The sequence below is a fragment of the Oncorhynchus tshawytscha genome, linkage group LG01 (assembly GCF_018296145.1).
Source record: "Oncorhynchus tshawytscha isolate Ot180627B linkage group LG01, Otsh_v2.0, whole genome shotgun sequence".
Lineage (NCBI taxonomy): Eukaryota > Metazoa > Chordata > Actinopteri > Salmoniformes > Salmonidae > Oncorhynchus > Oncorhynchus tshawytscha.
This window is the reverse complement of record NC_056429.1, coordinates 27,066,747-27,084,841: the sequence shown is the minus strand read 5'-3', so window position 1 is coordinate 27,084,841 and position 18,095 is coordinate 27,066,747. Positions and strand designations below refer to the sequence as shown.

General features: G+C 42.2%; 1 protein-coding gene across 4 annotated transcripts; it reads right to left on the bottom strand.

The window, feature by feature from the left end:
• Nucleotides 1–741: 741 nt before the first annotated feature.
• Nucleotides 742–17,393, bottom strand: echdc2 (enoyl CoA hydratase domain containing 2). Of its 4 annotated transcripts, none has more exons than XM_024417743.2 (10): nt 16,883–17,390; nt 14,220–14,287; nt 12,268–12,355; nt 12,105–12,191; nt 6,353–6,445; nt 3,009–3,065; nt 2,704–2,891; nt 2,237–2,287; nt 1,908–1,955; nt 742–1,836 (listed from the first exon to the last, which is right to left on the bottom strand). In XM_024417743.2, exons 1-10 carry the CDS (start codon nt 17,121–17,123, stop codon nt 1,759–1,761), a joined length of 999 nt encoding a protein of 332 aa, XP_024273511.1. In that variant the 5' UTR covers nt 17,124–17,390; the 3' UTR covers nt 742–1,758. The 4 variants fall into 4 exon arrangements, with proteins under 4 accessions (XP_024273511.1, XP_024273536.1, XP_024273528.1 ...); XM_024417768.2 differs by lacking the exon at nt 16,883–17,390 and adding an exon at nt 16,800–16,820; XM_024417760.2 differs by lacking the exon at nt 6,353–6,445 and having other exon boundaries at nt 16,883–17,393.
• Nucleotides 17,394–18,095: the final 702 nt, after the last annotated feature.

Genomic DNA, 18,095 nt, shown 5'->3' with positions numbered 1-18,095 from the left:
TCTGAAGGTCCCTTGGTACCAGTTGAAAAGAATTATGGAAATATATATGGAGTCTGTTTGGTGACAAAAATAAGGGGTTAAATACTTGGGGGGGTTGAGAGTCCAGCTCCTCTTATTGGCTGATTAAGTAATATATGTGCATGACAATGTGATTTCCCAGCATGCTTGAGTTTGTCTGAATTATTATGTTTAGATTTTTCCAGCTTAGGTCTATTATTTGGACACCAGTGAGTTTGTAGCAGGACATTGACGTGGAGGTCCATAGTGTACACATCTTTTCAGTCTGGTAGTTAATTGATTCATGTAAATGGATCAATTAAAAAGCCACGGTCCCAGGTCTGAATCAGTCCCTGATTAGAGGGTTAGGTGATGAAAATCAGCAGTACTGTGGACCTCCAGAATTTGAGTTCTTCTGAATTATGTTAATAGAAATGTTGGGAAAGTAAATATGGTTTCCCCTGTGGACACAAATGGCAAATATATTGGTCAATATTTAGAATACAACTTTGTACAGTATGAAGGCTATTTTTTTCTTGAGTCCTGTATATTTCTGTATGTGGATCCGTGTATGGGTATAGGTGAGTGTGTGTTTGCTGGTTGTGTCTTTGTACTAGTGTCAGTACATTCAGGAGCATGTATGAGGCTGAGTGTGAGGATTCTATTTTGTACATACCTGGATTGGGGGAGATTAAACTACAATCGTTATAAGGAAATGTTTAAAGTGTTGCACGGAAACAATAATACAAGTGTTTGGTTTATTTCCAAATGAGGTACTTAATGGAACAAAGGAGTCAAAACTGAGGGAATTCTGAAGCAGAGAGTAGCTCAATCCCAAATCGACCCATAGCCCCTACCCTTTAGGCACTTCATCTAGATGTAAAAGAATTGAATAGGTGTAAGAAAAATGTCAGGTTCCCCACCTTGCTCTCTGAATTTTCACCATATTGCTCAACCCCACACAGTCCTTTCAGATGTACACAAGAAGTGCATGAGGCTTCAGTCAATTTGGAATCTTGATTGCGCTCTCCCATCAGGGCCTTGTTCAGTAGGTACAATGTTATGGAATGTTCTGAATCAGAAATGCCTCTGACTTGATTAACAGAATCATGTCTGCTTTATTCATGGCAATTCTATCTGCAACATTCTGAGCGTGATCCTTGTTGTGATAATGCTATAGGCTGCTGCCTTCATTCTCTATGCAACTGAGGCTGACATTACATTTCATGGCTGCTGGCAAATCACAACATGCTCAATTTCAATCAGCCTACACATTGTATGTGCTTGCTACTGCTGCATGGGTCATACTATCCCTTCTCTATGGCATCAAAGGCAATGTACAGAACTGATTTGTGAACTAAAGTTAGCATCCTAATTTACATATTGACAGAATATAAAAATTTGAGTTTGCATCCTCACTGTGATTGAAGCTGTGGGAAAGTTTAGTCTTGTCTGTACATTCCCCTAATGTGACAGTCAGTTTCTTCTTTCAGTGTGGGTATTTCATGAAACTGGGGGCAGAGTGGATCTAAGGGGAAGCATTTGCATATGTTGCTGCTGAGGGTCATGTTTTCATGTTTCTGAAATAAAGAATGTACACCCCCCCATCGGTCGTAAACGAGTACTGTCTCTGTATCCCTTTATTGCAAACACTTATCCTTGATCCATCTGCTAAAATATTACAACTGCAGTTGAAAAACACTTTATTAAAGGAATGAAAATTAGGTTTGTGTACAATCACAATAGCAGTCTCCATGTGTGTTACTCTCCAGTGTAGCGTGGGGGTCTCTTCTCTATAAAGGCAGCCATACCCTCCTGTCTGTCTCTTGTCGGGATCACCTGGAGAGAGAAAGATGATTAACCACTACAGTTTGACCTCAGACAATGCACATGAGCATTTGACCTCTTACCCTGGCGTAACACATCCTCTCTATGGCCATCCCTGATGTGATGTCCACCTGAGAGAGACAGACAGGTTACAGACATACCTGCTACTAGCACACAGAGACAGGTGTCATCAAATACATTGAGATAAATGAGCTGGGATGTGTGTATCCCAGATAGCATATGAACGCATAAGGAATGGCAAAATGTGAATTAAAAATGCAACATTTTCTCTGCTTTGTGGCAAACTAGAATAGCATGCACATTTTTCTCTCTGCCCCATGGGAATAAATGTGTAGAATTGCAGGAAGTTACCCTGTGGTCTGGCCCTGAGTAATGTGTAAAGCAGCCATACCTCCATGCCTCTGTTCATAGCCTCCTTAGCCATCCTCACAGCAATGGGAGCCTGGAGAGAGAACACACTGGGGGTAAGAAGGACCATGGACACACACGATGAGTAACCATGTCTAAGACCTGAACTTGTGTTAGCTCCCTGAGATAATGACAAGGCTTTAGCTCAGCAGATGACCCAGGTTCAAACACTGCTGTCCATGTCCCTTACAGTGGTCAGTTGGTGTCCTGGTTTGGTATGACTGGTCTGGTGACAGTGACTGACAACTGACAGGATGTCATCAGAGAGACAGCAGATGTCTATGTAACCCCAGTGTCAGTCAGTTTGTGTTAATTGAAACCCAAGCAGTCAGTCAATGTGTTAATCTCTCTTCTCATCCCTAGTAACTCATTTAATCTAACCACCTATAAAATCACTCATCACTATGGAATGGAAAGAGACAATGAGTAAGGTTTTAGTGTGTGTGTAACCTGTGGTAGTATCTCTCTAGCCAGACTCAGTGCCTCTCTATAGGCAGCGTCTCCATCTGAATTCTGCTCGGTAGCTCTGTTGACCAGCCCCATGTCCACAGCCCTCTGTCCATCCACTCTCCTGCCGGTGAAGATCAGCTCTTTGGCCAGGGCAAAGCCCACCGCTCTGGGCAGCCTCTGACTGCCCCCTATTGGAGAAAGGATGTAGAGAGGGAAAGATGCTGAACTCATTATGCCAAACAAACTGAGATGACATGAGGGGAACTGGTGTGTGTGTGCGCGCATATGACTTCTGGTTGTCTTACCCGCCCCTGGGAGCAGCCCCCGTGTTGTCTCAATCAGACCCATCTGTGCAGAGTTGGCTGAAACACAACACACACACAGAGGACAGTTGAAGGTCAGACTGGCTGTGTGTCATTAAGCAACGGTGGGAGTACAGACTGACTGATGGGTCTGGAAGAGTGAGACGTGCACGCACATACACACACCTGCTCACCTCGCGCCTCTGCCAAAAAATCTATTACCAACCATATTTTCTCTAGATTTTAGCAGTTCCATAAAATATATATTACAAGTTACACATGATAAGGTACCACTGTGGAAAAGTATGTTGGTGAAAAGAAAATCATGTTGAGTGTTTGAATACGTTAATCATTAAAAAACATACACTAGTGTATTTAAATGTAAATAATGTATGTTATACAAAATGTACAACAAATAGCAACTACATGTGCTCGCTTTACAAATTAGACAAAATAAGACTCAGGAGTGTAATTAAAAACTTACATTTCTCAGAATTGACATACGCATACACACATTTCTTGTCACAAAGTAATTTGAACTATGAATATATCCAGATATTTTGCTAATCATTATCATGTGAAAGGTGTTTCAATAACTTAAGATTTAAGCTACTCTATAGGGCTGTCCAAAAAGAAAATGTTTACAATGAACAATGGCCATCATACTGTATGTATTGTTGTGTAGAATAATGTGTATTTTGATGCTTATTGTTGTGATATACAGGGCTCATTTGGAAAAGAGTTCGGTCTCGGCGTTAACTCCGTGTCAAAATAACGGTTACATTTTAAAATAAATACAATGAGCATTTCACTCAAATAACAAACCAAATAGCACATTTGGTTCCTTGGAACGTGTTTTTAGGTTTCTGAATGTTTTTTAAACATTCTGAGAATAGAAGTAAAAATGTTGCCTGTTCTGGGAATGTTTTTTTTTTTAGGTTCCAAGGAGGTTCTGAGAACGTTTTACTCTGGTTCCTTGAACAATTTCCTGGGAGGTTTTATTTACTCTCCGAGAACGGAAATTATAGGTGATTTGAAAGTAATGAAATAACATTCTAAGGTCTGGACCTCAGTCATTTTTCAGAATAAAAAAACAATACATACACTGAGGGTACAACACATTATGAACACCTGCTCTTTCCATGACAGACTGACCAGGTGAATCCAGGTAAAAGCTAGGATCCCTTATTGACGTCACATGTTAAATCCACTTCAATCAGTGTAGATAAAAGAGAGGAGACCAGTTAAATAAGTATTATTAAGTCTTGAGACAATTGAGACATGGATTGTGTATACGCGCCATTCAGAGGGTGAATGGGCAAGACAAAAGATTTAAGTTCTGGGTTTTTGAAGTTGAACAGTTTCCCGTTTGTATCAAGAATGGGTCCACCCCCAAAGGAAATCCAGCCAACTTGACACAACTGTGGGAAGAATTGGTCAACATTTTGTACACTCAGTGTAATATATATATATATATATATACAGTGCCTTGCGAAAATATTCGGCCCCCTTGAACTTTGCGACCTTTTGCCACATTTCAGGCTTCAAACAAAGATATAAAACTATCGCTACAAAGCGAAAACAGGTTCAGAATTCTTCGCAAAGTTCGAATACTTTCGCAAGGCACTGTTATATATATATATATATATGATATATATCATACACACACACACACACACACACACACACACACACACACACACACACGGAAATTGTTCAGATTGACTTTTTCCAAATTTTGTTTTCTTATTCTAAAATGGATTAAATAAATCATTTCCCTCAATCTACACACAATACCCCATAACTACAAAGCGAAAACAGGTTCAGAATTCTTTCCAAATATATGAAAATAAAAAACAGAAATACTTTATTAAGATAAAAATTCAGACCATTTGCAGTCAGACTCGAAATTGAGCGCAGGTGCATCCGGTTTCCATTGATCATCCTTGAGATGTTCCTACACCTTGATAGGAGTCCACCTGTGGTAAATTCAATTGATTGGACATGATTTGGAAAGGCATACACCTGTATGTATAAGGTCCCACAGTTGACAGTGCATGTCTGAGCAAAAACCAAGCCATGAGGTTGAAAGGAATTGTCCATGGAACTTCCGAGACAGGATTGTGTTGAGGCACAGATCTGCGGAAGTATAACAAAAGGAGAGACTTCGTCCCAGTCTGAGGTCCTGAGTGCTCTGGATCAGGTTTATCAAGGATCTCTCTGTACTTTGCTCCGTTCATCTTTCCCTCGATCCTGACTAGTCTCCCAGTCCCTGCTGCTGAAAAATATCCCCACAGCATGCTGCTGCCACCACCATGCTTCACCTTAGAGATGGTGCCAGGTTTCTTCCAGACGTGACACTTGGCAGTTCGTTCAAAGAGTTCAAACTTTGTTTCATCAGACCAGAGATAATCTTGTTTTTCATGGTCTATGAGTCTTTAGGTTCCTTTTGGCAAACTCCAAGCGGGCTGTCATATGCCTTTTACTGAGGAGTGGCTTCCGTCTGGCCACTCTACCATAAAGGCCTGATTGGTGGAGTGCTGCAGAGATGGTTGTCCTTCTGGAAGGTTCTCCCATCTCCACAGAGGAACTCTGGAGCTCTTTCAGAGTGACCATTGGATTCTTGGTCACCTCTCTGACCAAGGCCCTTCTCCCCCGATTGCTCAAGTTTGGCTGGGCTGCCAGCTCTAAGAAGTCTTGGTGGTTCCAAACTTCTTCCATTTAAGAATGATTGAGGCCACTGTGTTCTTGGGGACCTTCAATGCTGCAGAAATATCTTAGTACCCTTCCCCAGACCTGTGCCTCGACACAATCATGTCTTGGAGCTCTACGGACAATTCCTTTCAACCTTATGGCTTGGTTTTTACTCTGACATACACTGTCAACTGTGGGACCTTATATAGACAGGTGTGTGCCTTTCCAAATGTCCAATGAATTGAATTTACCACAGGAGGACTCCAATCAAGTTGTAGAAACATCTCAAGGATGATCAATGGAAACAGGATGCACCTGAGCTCAATTTCGAGTCTCATAGCAAAGGGTCTGAATACTCACGTTATTTACATATGTTTTTTTATTCCTTAATACATTTGCTAAAATTGATAACTTGTTTTCACTTTGTCATTATGGGGTATTGTGTGTAAATTGATAAGGGAAAAAAATATTTAATACATTTTTGAATAAGGCTGTGACGTAACAAAATGTGGAAAAATGAATACTTTCCGAATGCAATGTACACATTAATCTAGACTGTCTTTATTCTTCACAAAAAGGGATGGCTCCCGGTTAGAGGTGAGAAGTGAGAGGCTAATGGCGATTGGTGAGGTAAGAGGTTAGAGGTCACTGACCAGCTGTTCGAAGGTCACAGGCGAGCGCCAGCTCCAGACCCCCTCCAAGGGCGAAGCCATCCACCGCAGCAACCGTCGGCATGGGCAACAAGGCTGAGACGACATGTGGAGAGTTCAGACGATGTAGTTACAGACTATGAATGCACGCATGCACACAGTACAATGAACAAACACACACTATATTTTGTACGCCCTTTTTCTCCCCCATTTTGAGCTTGTCTCATTACTGCAACTCTCCAACAGGCTTGGGTGGTGAAGATCGAGTCATTCGTCCGCCGACACATGACCCGCCAAACCCGAGCTTCTTAACACCTGCCCGCTTAAACCGAAAGCTAGCCGCACCAATGTGTCGGAGGAAACACCATTCAACTGATGACCGAGGTCAGCCTGCAGGCACCCGGCCCGCCACAAGGAGTCGTTAAAGCGCGATGAGACAAGTAAAGCCCCCCCGGCCAAACCCTCCCCTAACCCGGACGACGCTAGGCCAATTGTGCGCCGCCCAATTGGACTCCCGATCAATGTCGGTTGTGATATAGCCCGGGATCGAACCCGGTTCTGTAGTGACGCCACTAACACTGATGTAGTGCCTCAGACCGCTGCGCCACTCGAGAGGCCCTGTGATAACTTTCTAATTTTGATGAAACTCGTACTGAAGGCTGACAGCGCATTCGGAAAGTATTCAGACCTTTAGACATTTTCCACATTTTGTTACATTACAGCCTTATTCTAAAATGTATTCAATTGGTTTTTCCCTTATTATCAATCTTAACACAATACCTCATAATAACAAAAAAATAGTTTAGAATTTTTTGCTAATTTATTGAAAATAAAAAAACTGAAATATCACATTATCATAAGTATTCAGACACTTGCTCAGCACTTTGTTGAAGCACCTTTGGCAAGGATTACCGCATCGAGTCTTCCTGACACAGTTAGGGAGTCCTATAGTTAGGGAGTTTCTTCTATTCTTCTCTGCTGATCCTCTCAAGCTGTCAGGTTGGATGGGGAGCGTCGCTGCACAGCTATTTTCAGGTCTCTCCAGAGATGTTCGATCAGGTTCAAGTCCGGGCTCTGGCTGGGCCACTCAAGGACATTCAGAGACTTGTCCCATAGCCACTCCTGCGTTGTCCTGTTGGAAGGTGAACCTTTGCCCCCGTCTGAGGATCTGAGCACTCTGAAGCAGGTTTTCATCAAAGATCTGTCTGTACTATGCTCGATCCTGAGTCTCCCAGTCCCTGCCGCTGAAAAACATCCCCACAGCATGATGCTGCCACCAGCATGCTTCACCGTAGGGATGGTGCCAGGTCTCCTCAAGACGTGACGCTTGGCATTCAGGCCAAAGAGTTCAATCTTGGTTTCATCAGACCAGATGATCTTGTTTCTCATGGTCTGAGAGTCCTTTAGGTGCCTTTTGGCAAACTCCAAGCAGGCTGTCATGTGCCATTTAATGAGGAGTGGCTTCCGTCTGGCAACTCTTCAATAAAGGCTTAATTGGAGGAGTGCTGCAGAGATGGTTGTCCTTCTGGAAGGTTCTCCTATCTCCACAGAGGAACTCTGTTGGAGTGACCATCAGGTTCTTGAAGCGTCTAGGTGGTTCCAAGCTTCTTACATTTAAGAATGATGGAGGCCACTGTGTTCTTGGGGACCTTCAATGCTGCAGACATTTTATGGTAATCATCCCTATATCTGTGCCTCAACACAATCCTGTCTCGGAGAGCTACGGACAATTCCTTCAACCTCATTTCTTGGTTTTTGCTCTGACATGCACTGTCAACTATGGGACCTTATATAGACAGGTGTGTGCTTTTCCATATCATGTCCAATCAATTGAATTTACCACAGGTGGACTCCAATCAAGATGTAGAAACATCTCAAGGACGATCAATGGAAACAGGATGCACCCGAGCTCAATTTCAAGTCTCATAGCAAAGGGTCTGAATACTTATGTAAATAAGGTATCGTTTTTTTATTTTGAATACATTTGCAAACATTTTTAAAAACAGTTCACTGTCATTATGGGGCATTGCGTTTAGATTCATGAGGATTTTTTTTCCCATTTAATCTATTTTAGAATAAGGCTGTAACGTAACAAAATGTGCAAAAAGTCAAGGTGTCTGAATACTTTCCGAAAGCACTGTATAAAGTGATTTGAGAGAGAGAGAGAATTTCGGGTTGTTGAGAGAGATGTACTAGCATGAGAACAGGCTGAAGTATGAATAAGACAAGGGGTAGCCCCTAGTCTGTACACATACAGTACCAGTCAAAAGTTAATTTATTTGTACTATTTTCTACATTGTAGAATAATAGTGAAGACATCAAAACTATGAAATATGTGGAATCATGTAGTAACCAAAAAAAGTGTTAAACAAATCAAAATATACTTTATATTTGAGATTCTTCAAAGTAGCCACCCTTTCTTTGCCTTGACAGCTTTGCACACTCTTGGCATTCTCTCAACCAGCTTCACCTGGAATGATTTTCCAACAGTCTTGAAGGAGTTCCCACACATGCTGAGCAATTGTTGGCAACTTTCCTTCAGGTCTGGTGATTGTGGAGGCCAGGTCATCTGGCAGCACTCCATAACTCTCCTTCTTGGTAAAATAGCCCTTACACAGTCTGGGTGTGTTGGGTCATTGTCCCGTTAAAAAACAAATGATAGTCCCACTAAGCGCAATCCAGATGGGATTGTGTATCACAGCAGAACGCTGTGGTAGCCATGCTGGTTAAGTGTACCTTGAATTCTAAATAAATCACAGACAGTGTCACCTGCAAAGCACCCTCTCACCTCCTCCTCCATGCCTCACGGTGGGAACGACACATGCAGAGATAATCCGTTAACCTACTCTGCATCTCACAAAGACACAGCGGTTGGAACCAAAAACCTCAAGACCAAAAGGTCAGAGTTCCACTGGTTTAATGGCCATTGCTCGAGTTTCTTGGCCCAAGCAAGTCTCTTCTTACTATTGGTGTCCTTTAGTAGTGGTTTCTTTTAGAGGTTGACGGATTATGATTTTTCAATGCTGATACCGATTATTGGAGGACCAAAAAAAGCCCATACCGATTAAAATCGGCCTATTTTAATATAGTGTAATAATGACAACTACAACAATACTGAATGAACACTTTCATTTTAACTTAATATAATACATCAATAAAATCTATTTAGTCTCAAATAATGAAACATAAATAACATAAATAATGCAAAAACAAAGTGTTGGAGAAGAAAGAAAAAGTGCAATATTTGCCATGTAAAAAAGCTAACGTTTGTGCCACCAGAGACTCTGGGTTTGCGCCCAGGCTCTGTCTCAGGTCCGTGGGGCGACACAAAATTGGCCTAGCGTCGTCCAGGTTAGGGATGGTTTGGCCGGTAGGGAGATCCTTGTCTCATCGCACACCAGCGACTCCTATGACAGGCCGGGCGCAGTGCGCGCTAACCAAGGTCGCCAGGTGCACAGTGTTTCCTTCGACACATTGGTGCGGCTGGCTTCCGGGTTGGAATGCGCGCTTTGTTAAGAAGCAGTGCGGCTTGGTTGGGTTGTGTTTCGGAGGACGCATGACTTTCAACCTTCGTCTCTCCGGAGCCCGTATGGGAGTTGTAGCAATGAGACAAGATAGTAACTACTAATAATTGGATACTACGAAATTGGGGAGAAAAAGGGGGTAAAATTCAACAACAAAAAACAACAACAACAAGAAAGCTAACGATTTATTTCCTTGCTCAGAACATGAGAACATATGAAAGCTGGTGGTTCCTTTTAACATGAGTCTTCAATATTCCCAGGTAAGAAGATTTAGGTTGTAGTTATTATAGGAATTATAGGACTATTTCTCTCTATACCATTTGTATTTCATATACCTTTGACTATTGGATGTTCTTATAGGCACTATAGTACTGCCAGCCTAATCTCGGGAGTTGATAGGCTTGAAGTCATCAACAGTGCAATGCTTGAAGCACAGCGAAGTGCAGGAAAGTGCTGTTTGAATGAATGCTTATGAGCCTGCTGCTGCCTACCACCGCTCAGTCAGACTGCTCTATCAAATATCAAATCATAGACTTAATTATAACATAATAACACACAGAAATACGAGCCTTAGGTCATTAATATGGGCAAATCCGGAAACTAATTTCGAAAACAAAATGTTTATTCTTTCAGTGAAATACGGAACCGTTCCATATTTTATCTAACAGGTGGCATCCCTAAGTCTAAAAATTGCTGTTATATTGCACAACCTTCAATGTTATGTCATAATTATGTACAATTCTGGCAAATTAATTACAGTCTTTGTTAGGAAGAAATGGTCTTCACACAGTTTGCAATGAGCCAGGCGGCCCAAACTGCTGTATATACCCTGACTCTGCTTGCACAGAACGCAAGAGAAGTGACACCATTTCCCTAGTTAAAATAAATTCATGTTAGCAGGCAATATTAACTAAATATGCAGGTTTAAAAACATATACTTATGTATTGATTTTAAGAAAGGCATTGATGTTTATGGTTAGGTACACATTGGTGCAACGACAGTGCTTTTTTTGCAAATGCGCTTCTTAAATCACCCCCCCTTTGGTGAAGTGGGCTGTTATTCGATGATAAATTAACAGGCACCGCATCGATTATATGCGATGCAGGACAAGCTAGATAAACTAGTACTATCATCAACCACGTGTAGTAAACTCGTGATTATGTTAAGATTGACTGTTTTTAATAAGATCATTTTAATGCTAGCTAGCACCTTACCTTGGCTCCTTGCTGCACTCGCATAACAGGTAGTCAGCCTGACACACAGTCTCCTCGTGGAGTACAATGTAATCGGCCATAATCGGTGTCAAGAAATACAGATTACCGATTGTTATGAAAACTTGAACTCAGCCCTAATTAAATCGGCCATTCCGATTAATCGGTCGACCTCTAGTTTCTTTGCAGCAATTCGACCATGAAGTCCTGATTCACACGGTCTAATCTGAATAGTTGATGTTGAGATGTGTCTGTTACTTTGAACTCTGTGAAGCATTTATTTTGGCTGCAATTTGAGACTGGTAAATCTAATGAACTTATCCTCTGCAGCAGAGGTAACTCTGGGTCTTCCTTTCCTGTGGTGGTCTTCATGAGAGCCAGTTTCATCATAGTGATTGAGGGTTTTTGCTACTGCACTTGAAGAAACTTTCAAAGTTCTTGAAATTCTCCAGATTGACTGACCTTCATGTCTGAAAGTAATGAGTTGTCTTTTCTCTGCTTATTTGAGCTGTTCTTGCCATAATATAGACGTGGTCTTTTACCGAATAGGGTTATCTTCTGTACACCAACCCTGCCATTTCACAACACAACTGATTGGCTCAAACACACTAACGAAAGAAATTCCACAAATTAACTTTGAACAAGGCACACCTGTTAATTGAAATGCATTCCAGGTGACTACCTCATGAAACTAGTTGAGAGAATGCCAAGAGTGTGAAACGCTGTTATCAAGGCAGAGGGTAGCTACTTTAAAGAATATTAAATATATTTTGATTTGTTTAACACTTTGGTTACTACATGATTTCAAATGTGTTATTTCATTGTTTTGATGTCTTCACTATTATTCTTCAATGTAGAAAATAATACAAAGAAATTAAAACCCTGGAATGAGTAGGTGTGTCCAAACTTTTGACTGGTAATGAATGTAACACTAACGCATTTGCTGTGAAAGGTGACTGAGTGAGAGCAGTATTTGTCAGACCGTGAGACATCCTAAAAATCGATCACACACCCCTCACCGATCTCAGTCATGAGTGAGCGCAGGCCGTGAACAAACAGATCGGAGTCAGAGTGGTTCATCTCAGCTCTCTCCTTCAGATCAGCTCCTACAGAAGACACAGAGAAGACATAAAAACACACACACACACACGCACACACACGCACACACACAAAAGGACAAACCTGCACAGAAGACCCCTTGTACCAGACTCCTGAAGACCACCACTCTCACAGCTGTGTCATGGTGTAGAGAGGACACCAGCTCCCTCATCTAGAGAGAGATGGATAGAGAGAGGAAGTGGGAGAGAGAGAATAGTCTTAGCAGTCATCATACTCTGTTAGATCAATAGCAGAGCTGGGACCAAGTCACTATTATTCGAGTCACTCACAAGAAGGTCGAAAGGTCCAAGTCTTAAGTCAGATCCCAAGTAGAACAGGTCGAGTCTGAAGTCCAAGTCGTGCATTCTAAGAGCAAGTCGAGTCACAGGTTTTTTTCCAAGTCAAGTCAATCAAAAATAAATCTGTACAGGCAATGACTTGTTCAACTACAAATCTTTGTATATTTAATGAGGCTAACAAACAGACCTTTTCATTATTTTCTCTAAAACACTTGATCACCGAACAGTTTTTGGAGCAAATTTCACAGGAGGTTGGTGGCACATTAATTGGGGAGAATAGGCTTGTGGTATTGACTGGAGTGTAATGAGTGGAATGTATCAAATACATCAAACCCGTGGTTTCCATTTGCGCAGTTCCAGCCTTCATTATGAGCCATTCTCACCTCACCAGCCTCTTGTGACATATATCCACAGTAAAACTAGTCCTATATCGACATAACCTGAAAGGCCACTCAGCAAGGAAGAAGCCACGGCTCCAAAACCACCATAAAAAAAAAACAGAATACGGTTTTCAACTGCACACGGGGACAAACATCCCAATTTTTTGGAGAAATGTTATCTGGTCAAATGAAACAAAAATATAACTGTTTGGCCATAATGACCATCATTATGTTTGGAGGAAAAAGGGGGAGACTTGCAAGTCGAAGAACATCATCACAACCTTGAAGCACTGGGGTGGGAGCATCATGTTGTGGGGGTGCTTTGCTGCAGGAGAGACTGGTGCACTTCACAAAATAGATGGCATCATGAGGGAGGAAAATTATGTGGACATATTGAAGCTACATCTCATCAGTCAGGAAGTTAAACCTTGGTCGCAAATGGATCTTCCAAATGGACAGTGACCCCAAGCATACTTCCAAAGTTGTGGCAAACTGGCTTAAGGACAACAAAGTCAAGGTATTTGTGTGGCCATCACAAAGCCATGACCTCAAACCTATAGAAAACTTGTGGGCAGAACTGAATAAGTGTGTGCGAGCAAGGAGGCCTACAAACCTGACTCAGTTACACCAGCTCTGTCAGGAGGAATGGGACAAAATTCACCCAACTTATTGTGGGACGCTTGTGGAAGGCTACCCGAAACGTTTGACCCAAGTTAAACAATTTAAAAGGCAATGTTACCAAATACTAATTGAGTGTATGTAAACTTCTGACCCACTGGGAATGTGATGAAAGAAATAAAAGAAGAAATAAATCATTCTCTCTACTATTATTCTGACATTTCACATTCTTAAAATAAAGTGGTGATCCTAACTGACCTAAGACAGGGAATTTTTTACTGGGATTAAATGTTAGGATATGTGAAAAACTGAGTATAAATGTAGTTGGCTAAGGTGTATGTAAACTTCCGACTTCAACTGTATATACTGAAAACATTTTTTTTAAACGCAACATGCAACAATTTCAAAGATTTTACAGAGTTACAGTTCATATAAGGAAATTTGTCAATTGAAAGAAATTCATTAGGCCCTGATCTATGGATTTACATGGCTGGGCAGGGGTGCAGCCATGGGTGGACATGGGAGGGCATAGACCCACCCACTGGAGAGCCAGACCCAGCCAATCATAATTTGTTTTTCCCCACAGAAGGGCTTTATTACAGACAGAAATACTCCTCAGCATCTAAAGTAAATTTATTTTCTATCAAGTCAGACTCGAGTCATGTGACTTCAGTCCACACCTCTGATCAATAGTTAGCAATTCGATGCGTGTGTAAGGTCAAATAGAGATCAAACCCACCTGAGAGACAAACACACGGCCCAGAGCGTTCTTTGCCTTCTGACGGCACATCAACACCTCAGCTATACCTACAGAGAGAGAGAGAGAAAGAGAGAGTCACGTGTGTGTGTGTTATTGTTTATGCATTTGAAATATAAGCAGCTGCACAGGCCCAGGTGCAGATGTTGATGATGTTGTCACATTAGATTTGAGCCATGGAGTGATAGGTGTGTGTGTGTGTATGTCTGGAGAAGAGGAGAGGATGAGGGAGGAAGAAGAGGATAGGAGGGACAGAAGGAGTGGGAAGGAAAGGAGGTGATGGAGGGAGGAAAGGAGGGAAAGAGACAGGAGGTGAATGCCTGAGGCTGTCTGACCTGTGGCTAGGCTGAAGGCTTTTTATAAGCAGCATCTCCCCTGTGTGTGTGTAAATATGTCAGTGTTTACCTCAGTGTTAATCACTGAATAGTAGGACATGGTTTTCACTCTGTACAGAAGCTCCTGCAACACAACACTCCCTGTATCAAAGTGCCTACTGCTTCTTCTGCCTCTACCAAGAGGTTAAATCCAAATCAAATCAAGGGCTGGACCTTTATGGCACAGCAGGTGGTGCGCTTACTTCCCCTGTAACTTCAGATAATGTTTATGTCATTTCAGGGTAAGCTTATTCACCTAAGCTACCTAAACTCAGCAAAAAAAAGAAAGGTCTCTTTTTCAGGACCCTGTCTTTCAAAGATAATTCGTACAAATCTAAATAACTTCACAGATTTTAATTGTAAAGAGTTTAAACACTGTTTCCCATGCTTGTTCAATGAACCATAAACAGTTAATGAACATGCACCTGTGGAATGGTCGTTAAGACACTAACAGCTTACAGACGGCAGGCAATTAAGGTCACAGTTATGAAAACTTAGGACACTAAAGAGGCCTTTCCACTGACTCTGAAAAACACCGAAGGTAAGATGCCCAGGGTTCCTGTTCATCTGCATGAATGTGCCTTAGGCATGCTGCAAGGAGGCATGAGGACTGCAGATGTGGCCAGGGCAATAAATTGCCATTTCCGACCTGTGAGACTCCTAAGACATCTCTACAGGGAGACAGGACGGATCCAAACATCACACCTGCGGGACAGGTACGGGATGGCATCAACAACTTCCCGGGTTACACCAGGAACGCACAATCCCTACATCAGTGCTCAGACTGTCCACAATAGGCTGAGAGAGGCTAGACTGAGTGCTAGTAGGCCTGTTGTAAGGCAGGTCCTCACCAGACATCACCGGCAACAACGTCACCTATGGGCACAAACAGGACTCTTCTGACGAATCACCATTTTGTCTCACCAGGGGTGATGTTCGGATTTGCGTTTATCGTCGAAGGAATGAGCATTACACCGAGGCCTGTACTCTGGAGCGGGATCGATTTTGGAGGTGGAGGGTCCATCATGGTCTGGGGCGGTGTGTCACAGCATCATCGGACTGAGCTTGTTGTCATTGCAGGCAATCTCAGCGCTGTGCGTTACAGGGAAGACGTCCTCCTCCCTCATGTGGTACCCTTCCTGCAGGCTCATCCTGACATGACCCTCCTGCATGACAATGCCACCAGCCATATTGCCTGTTCTTTTCGTGATTTCCTGCAAGACAGGAATGTCAGTGTTCTGCCATGGTCAGCGAAGAGCCCGGATCTCAATCCCATTGAGCACGTCTGGGACCTGATGGATCGGAGGGTGAGGAGTAGGGCCATTCCCCCCAGAAATGTCCCGGAACTTTCAGGTGCCTTGGTGGAAGAGTGGGGTAATATCTCACAACAAGAACTGGCATATCAGGTGCAGTCCATGAGGAGGAGATGCACTGCAGTACTTAATGCAGCTGATGGCCACACCAGAAACTGACTTGTTACTTTTGATTTTGACTTCCCCTTCGTTCAGGGACACATTATTAAATTTCTGTTAATCACATGTCTGTGGAACTTGTTCAGTTTCTGTCTCAGTTGTTGAATCTTGTTAAGTTCATACAAATATTTACATATGTTAAGTTTGAAATATAAACGCAGTTGACAGTGAGAGGACATTTATTTTTTTGCTGAGTTTATGATTCTCAGGATTGTCAATCACAGCCTGGTCTCATACACTAGACTTAACATAGTACATTTAAACCCAAGATTTTCATAAAAGTAAGAGATGCTACATTTGGTATGGTTACATAACCCATATTAGAGTAGTTGGTGGGTGGGCGTATAACACAAACGTTAAGCAACCCAAAGGTTGGAGTTCGAATCTCTTCACAGACAACTTTAGCATTTAGCTGATTAGCAACTTTTCAACTACTTAGCATGTTAGGTAACCCTTCCCTTAACCCAGCTAACATTAGTCAGCCACCTAGCTAGAATGTGTAACATATCATACATTTAGAAAATTCATAGACATATAGAATGGTTTGCAAATTAGTTACATATTGTACATTTAACAAATTCGTAACATATCATACAAAATGGGTGATGGATTATCCACAAATTAATACATACATATCATAATAAATGGAACGCTAATACGAAATGCTCGGACACCAGGTTGTCGTCCATGGTGAATATTGTGGAACTTGCACTCACTCAAAAATGGTAAACCTTACTACCGTTCAACTCGGTTTCCTGGTTGCGGAAAGCATAAAGATTCAAAGAGCGTCCTTCCCTACCAGTGTCCTCTCCATCTAGTCGCTTTAGATCCACTTCTACGGACTCTGGCGTCTCGGTGTGTAGCCAGCTTGTGTGTGTGTCATTGTGCCCCGTGAAAGGGCGTCCTCGGCTGGGCAGCTTTTCCACTCCCAGACGGTGTAACGTTACCGAGCCTGGAGCTCCAAGAGACGCCGGGGATAGAGCACCCAAGCCGCGGGATAGAGAGCAGTGCCTAATCGCAAACCTTCGAAGGAAAGTCATGGTTGTGTTTCTTCTTTTTCTTGTGTGTATGGAGCTACTTCGTTTAAAAGAAAACACGGAAGTAGGCTACAACCAATTGACTTGCTTTTTAGTTTCAGCTCCAGGTATAAGTTGCCCGAGGGATGTAAGAACCGATCTAGGATCAGCTACATCCCAAATCCTTAGTTAAGCCAAGGGGGGACGCAAAACCTAGTTTATATCAGTATGTCTAAGGCCAACTTTGTTCTATTCCAGGTTTACTGTGCTTGACGTTTTTGGGAACGGAACGGATGCATTTTCATTTCCGAGTTCATTTAAGCATCCGTAAACGTACTTGAACCTGTTTTAGTGTTCTCTCTTTTCATAGTGGGATCATCGGCTTGGTTACATACTGACTAAGCATACATCCTTAGCTGCCCATGGCTTGAGCCAATAGATTTCATAGTTTATTAATAATACCACAGAACATGTTTTTTTTTAAATTATCGGTAGGCCATCATTGTAAATAAGAATTTGTTCTAGTGGTTAGAGCATTGGGCCAGTAACCGAAAGTTTAAAAAAATATGTCGTTCTGCCCCTGAGCAAGGCAGTTAACCCACTGTTCCCGGTGCGCCGAAGATGTGGATATCGGTTAAGGCAGCCCCCACACCTCTCTGATTCAGAGGGGTTGGGTTAAATACAGAAGACACATTTCAGTTGAAGATATTCAGTTGTACAACTGACTAGGTATCCCCCTGTCCCTTCACTAGTTAAATAAGTACATTTTAAAAAACATCCTAACATTGCGATACTAAATAGGCGTACATATTCTCATACGTATTTATGGTCAATAATTGGAATGCAAATGTTAAGCAATATCTAAAGTAGTCGCCAGGGGACGTTCTCCTCACACACTCTTGCCTGAGGCACTGATGCAACCTTTATCTCTTGGCCTCTGTTTTATTACAATTAATCATGATTCATGAGCCAATGATTTTATACATTATACTTTAC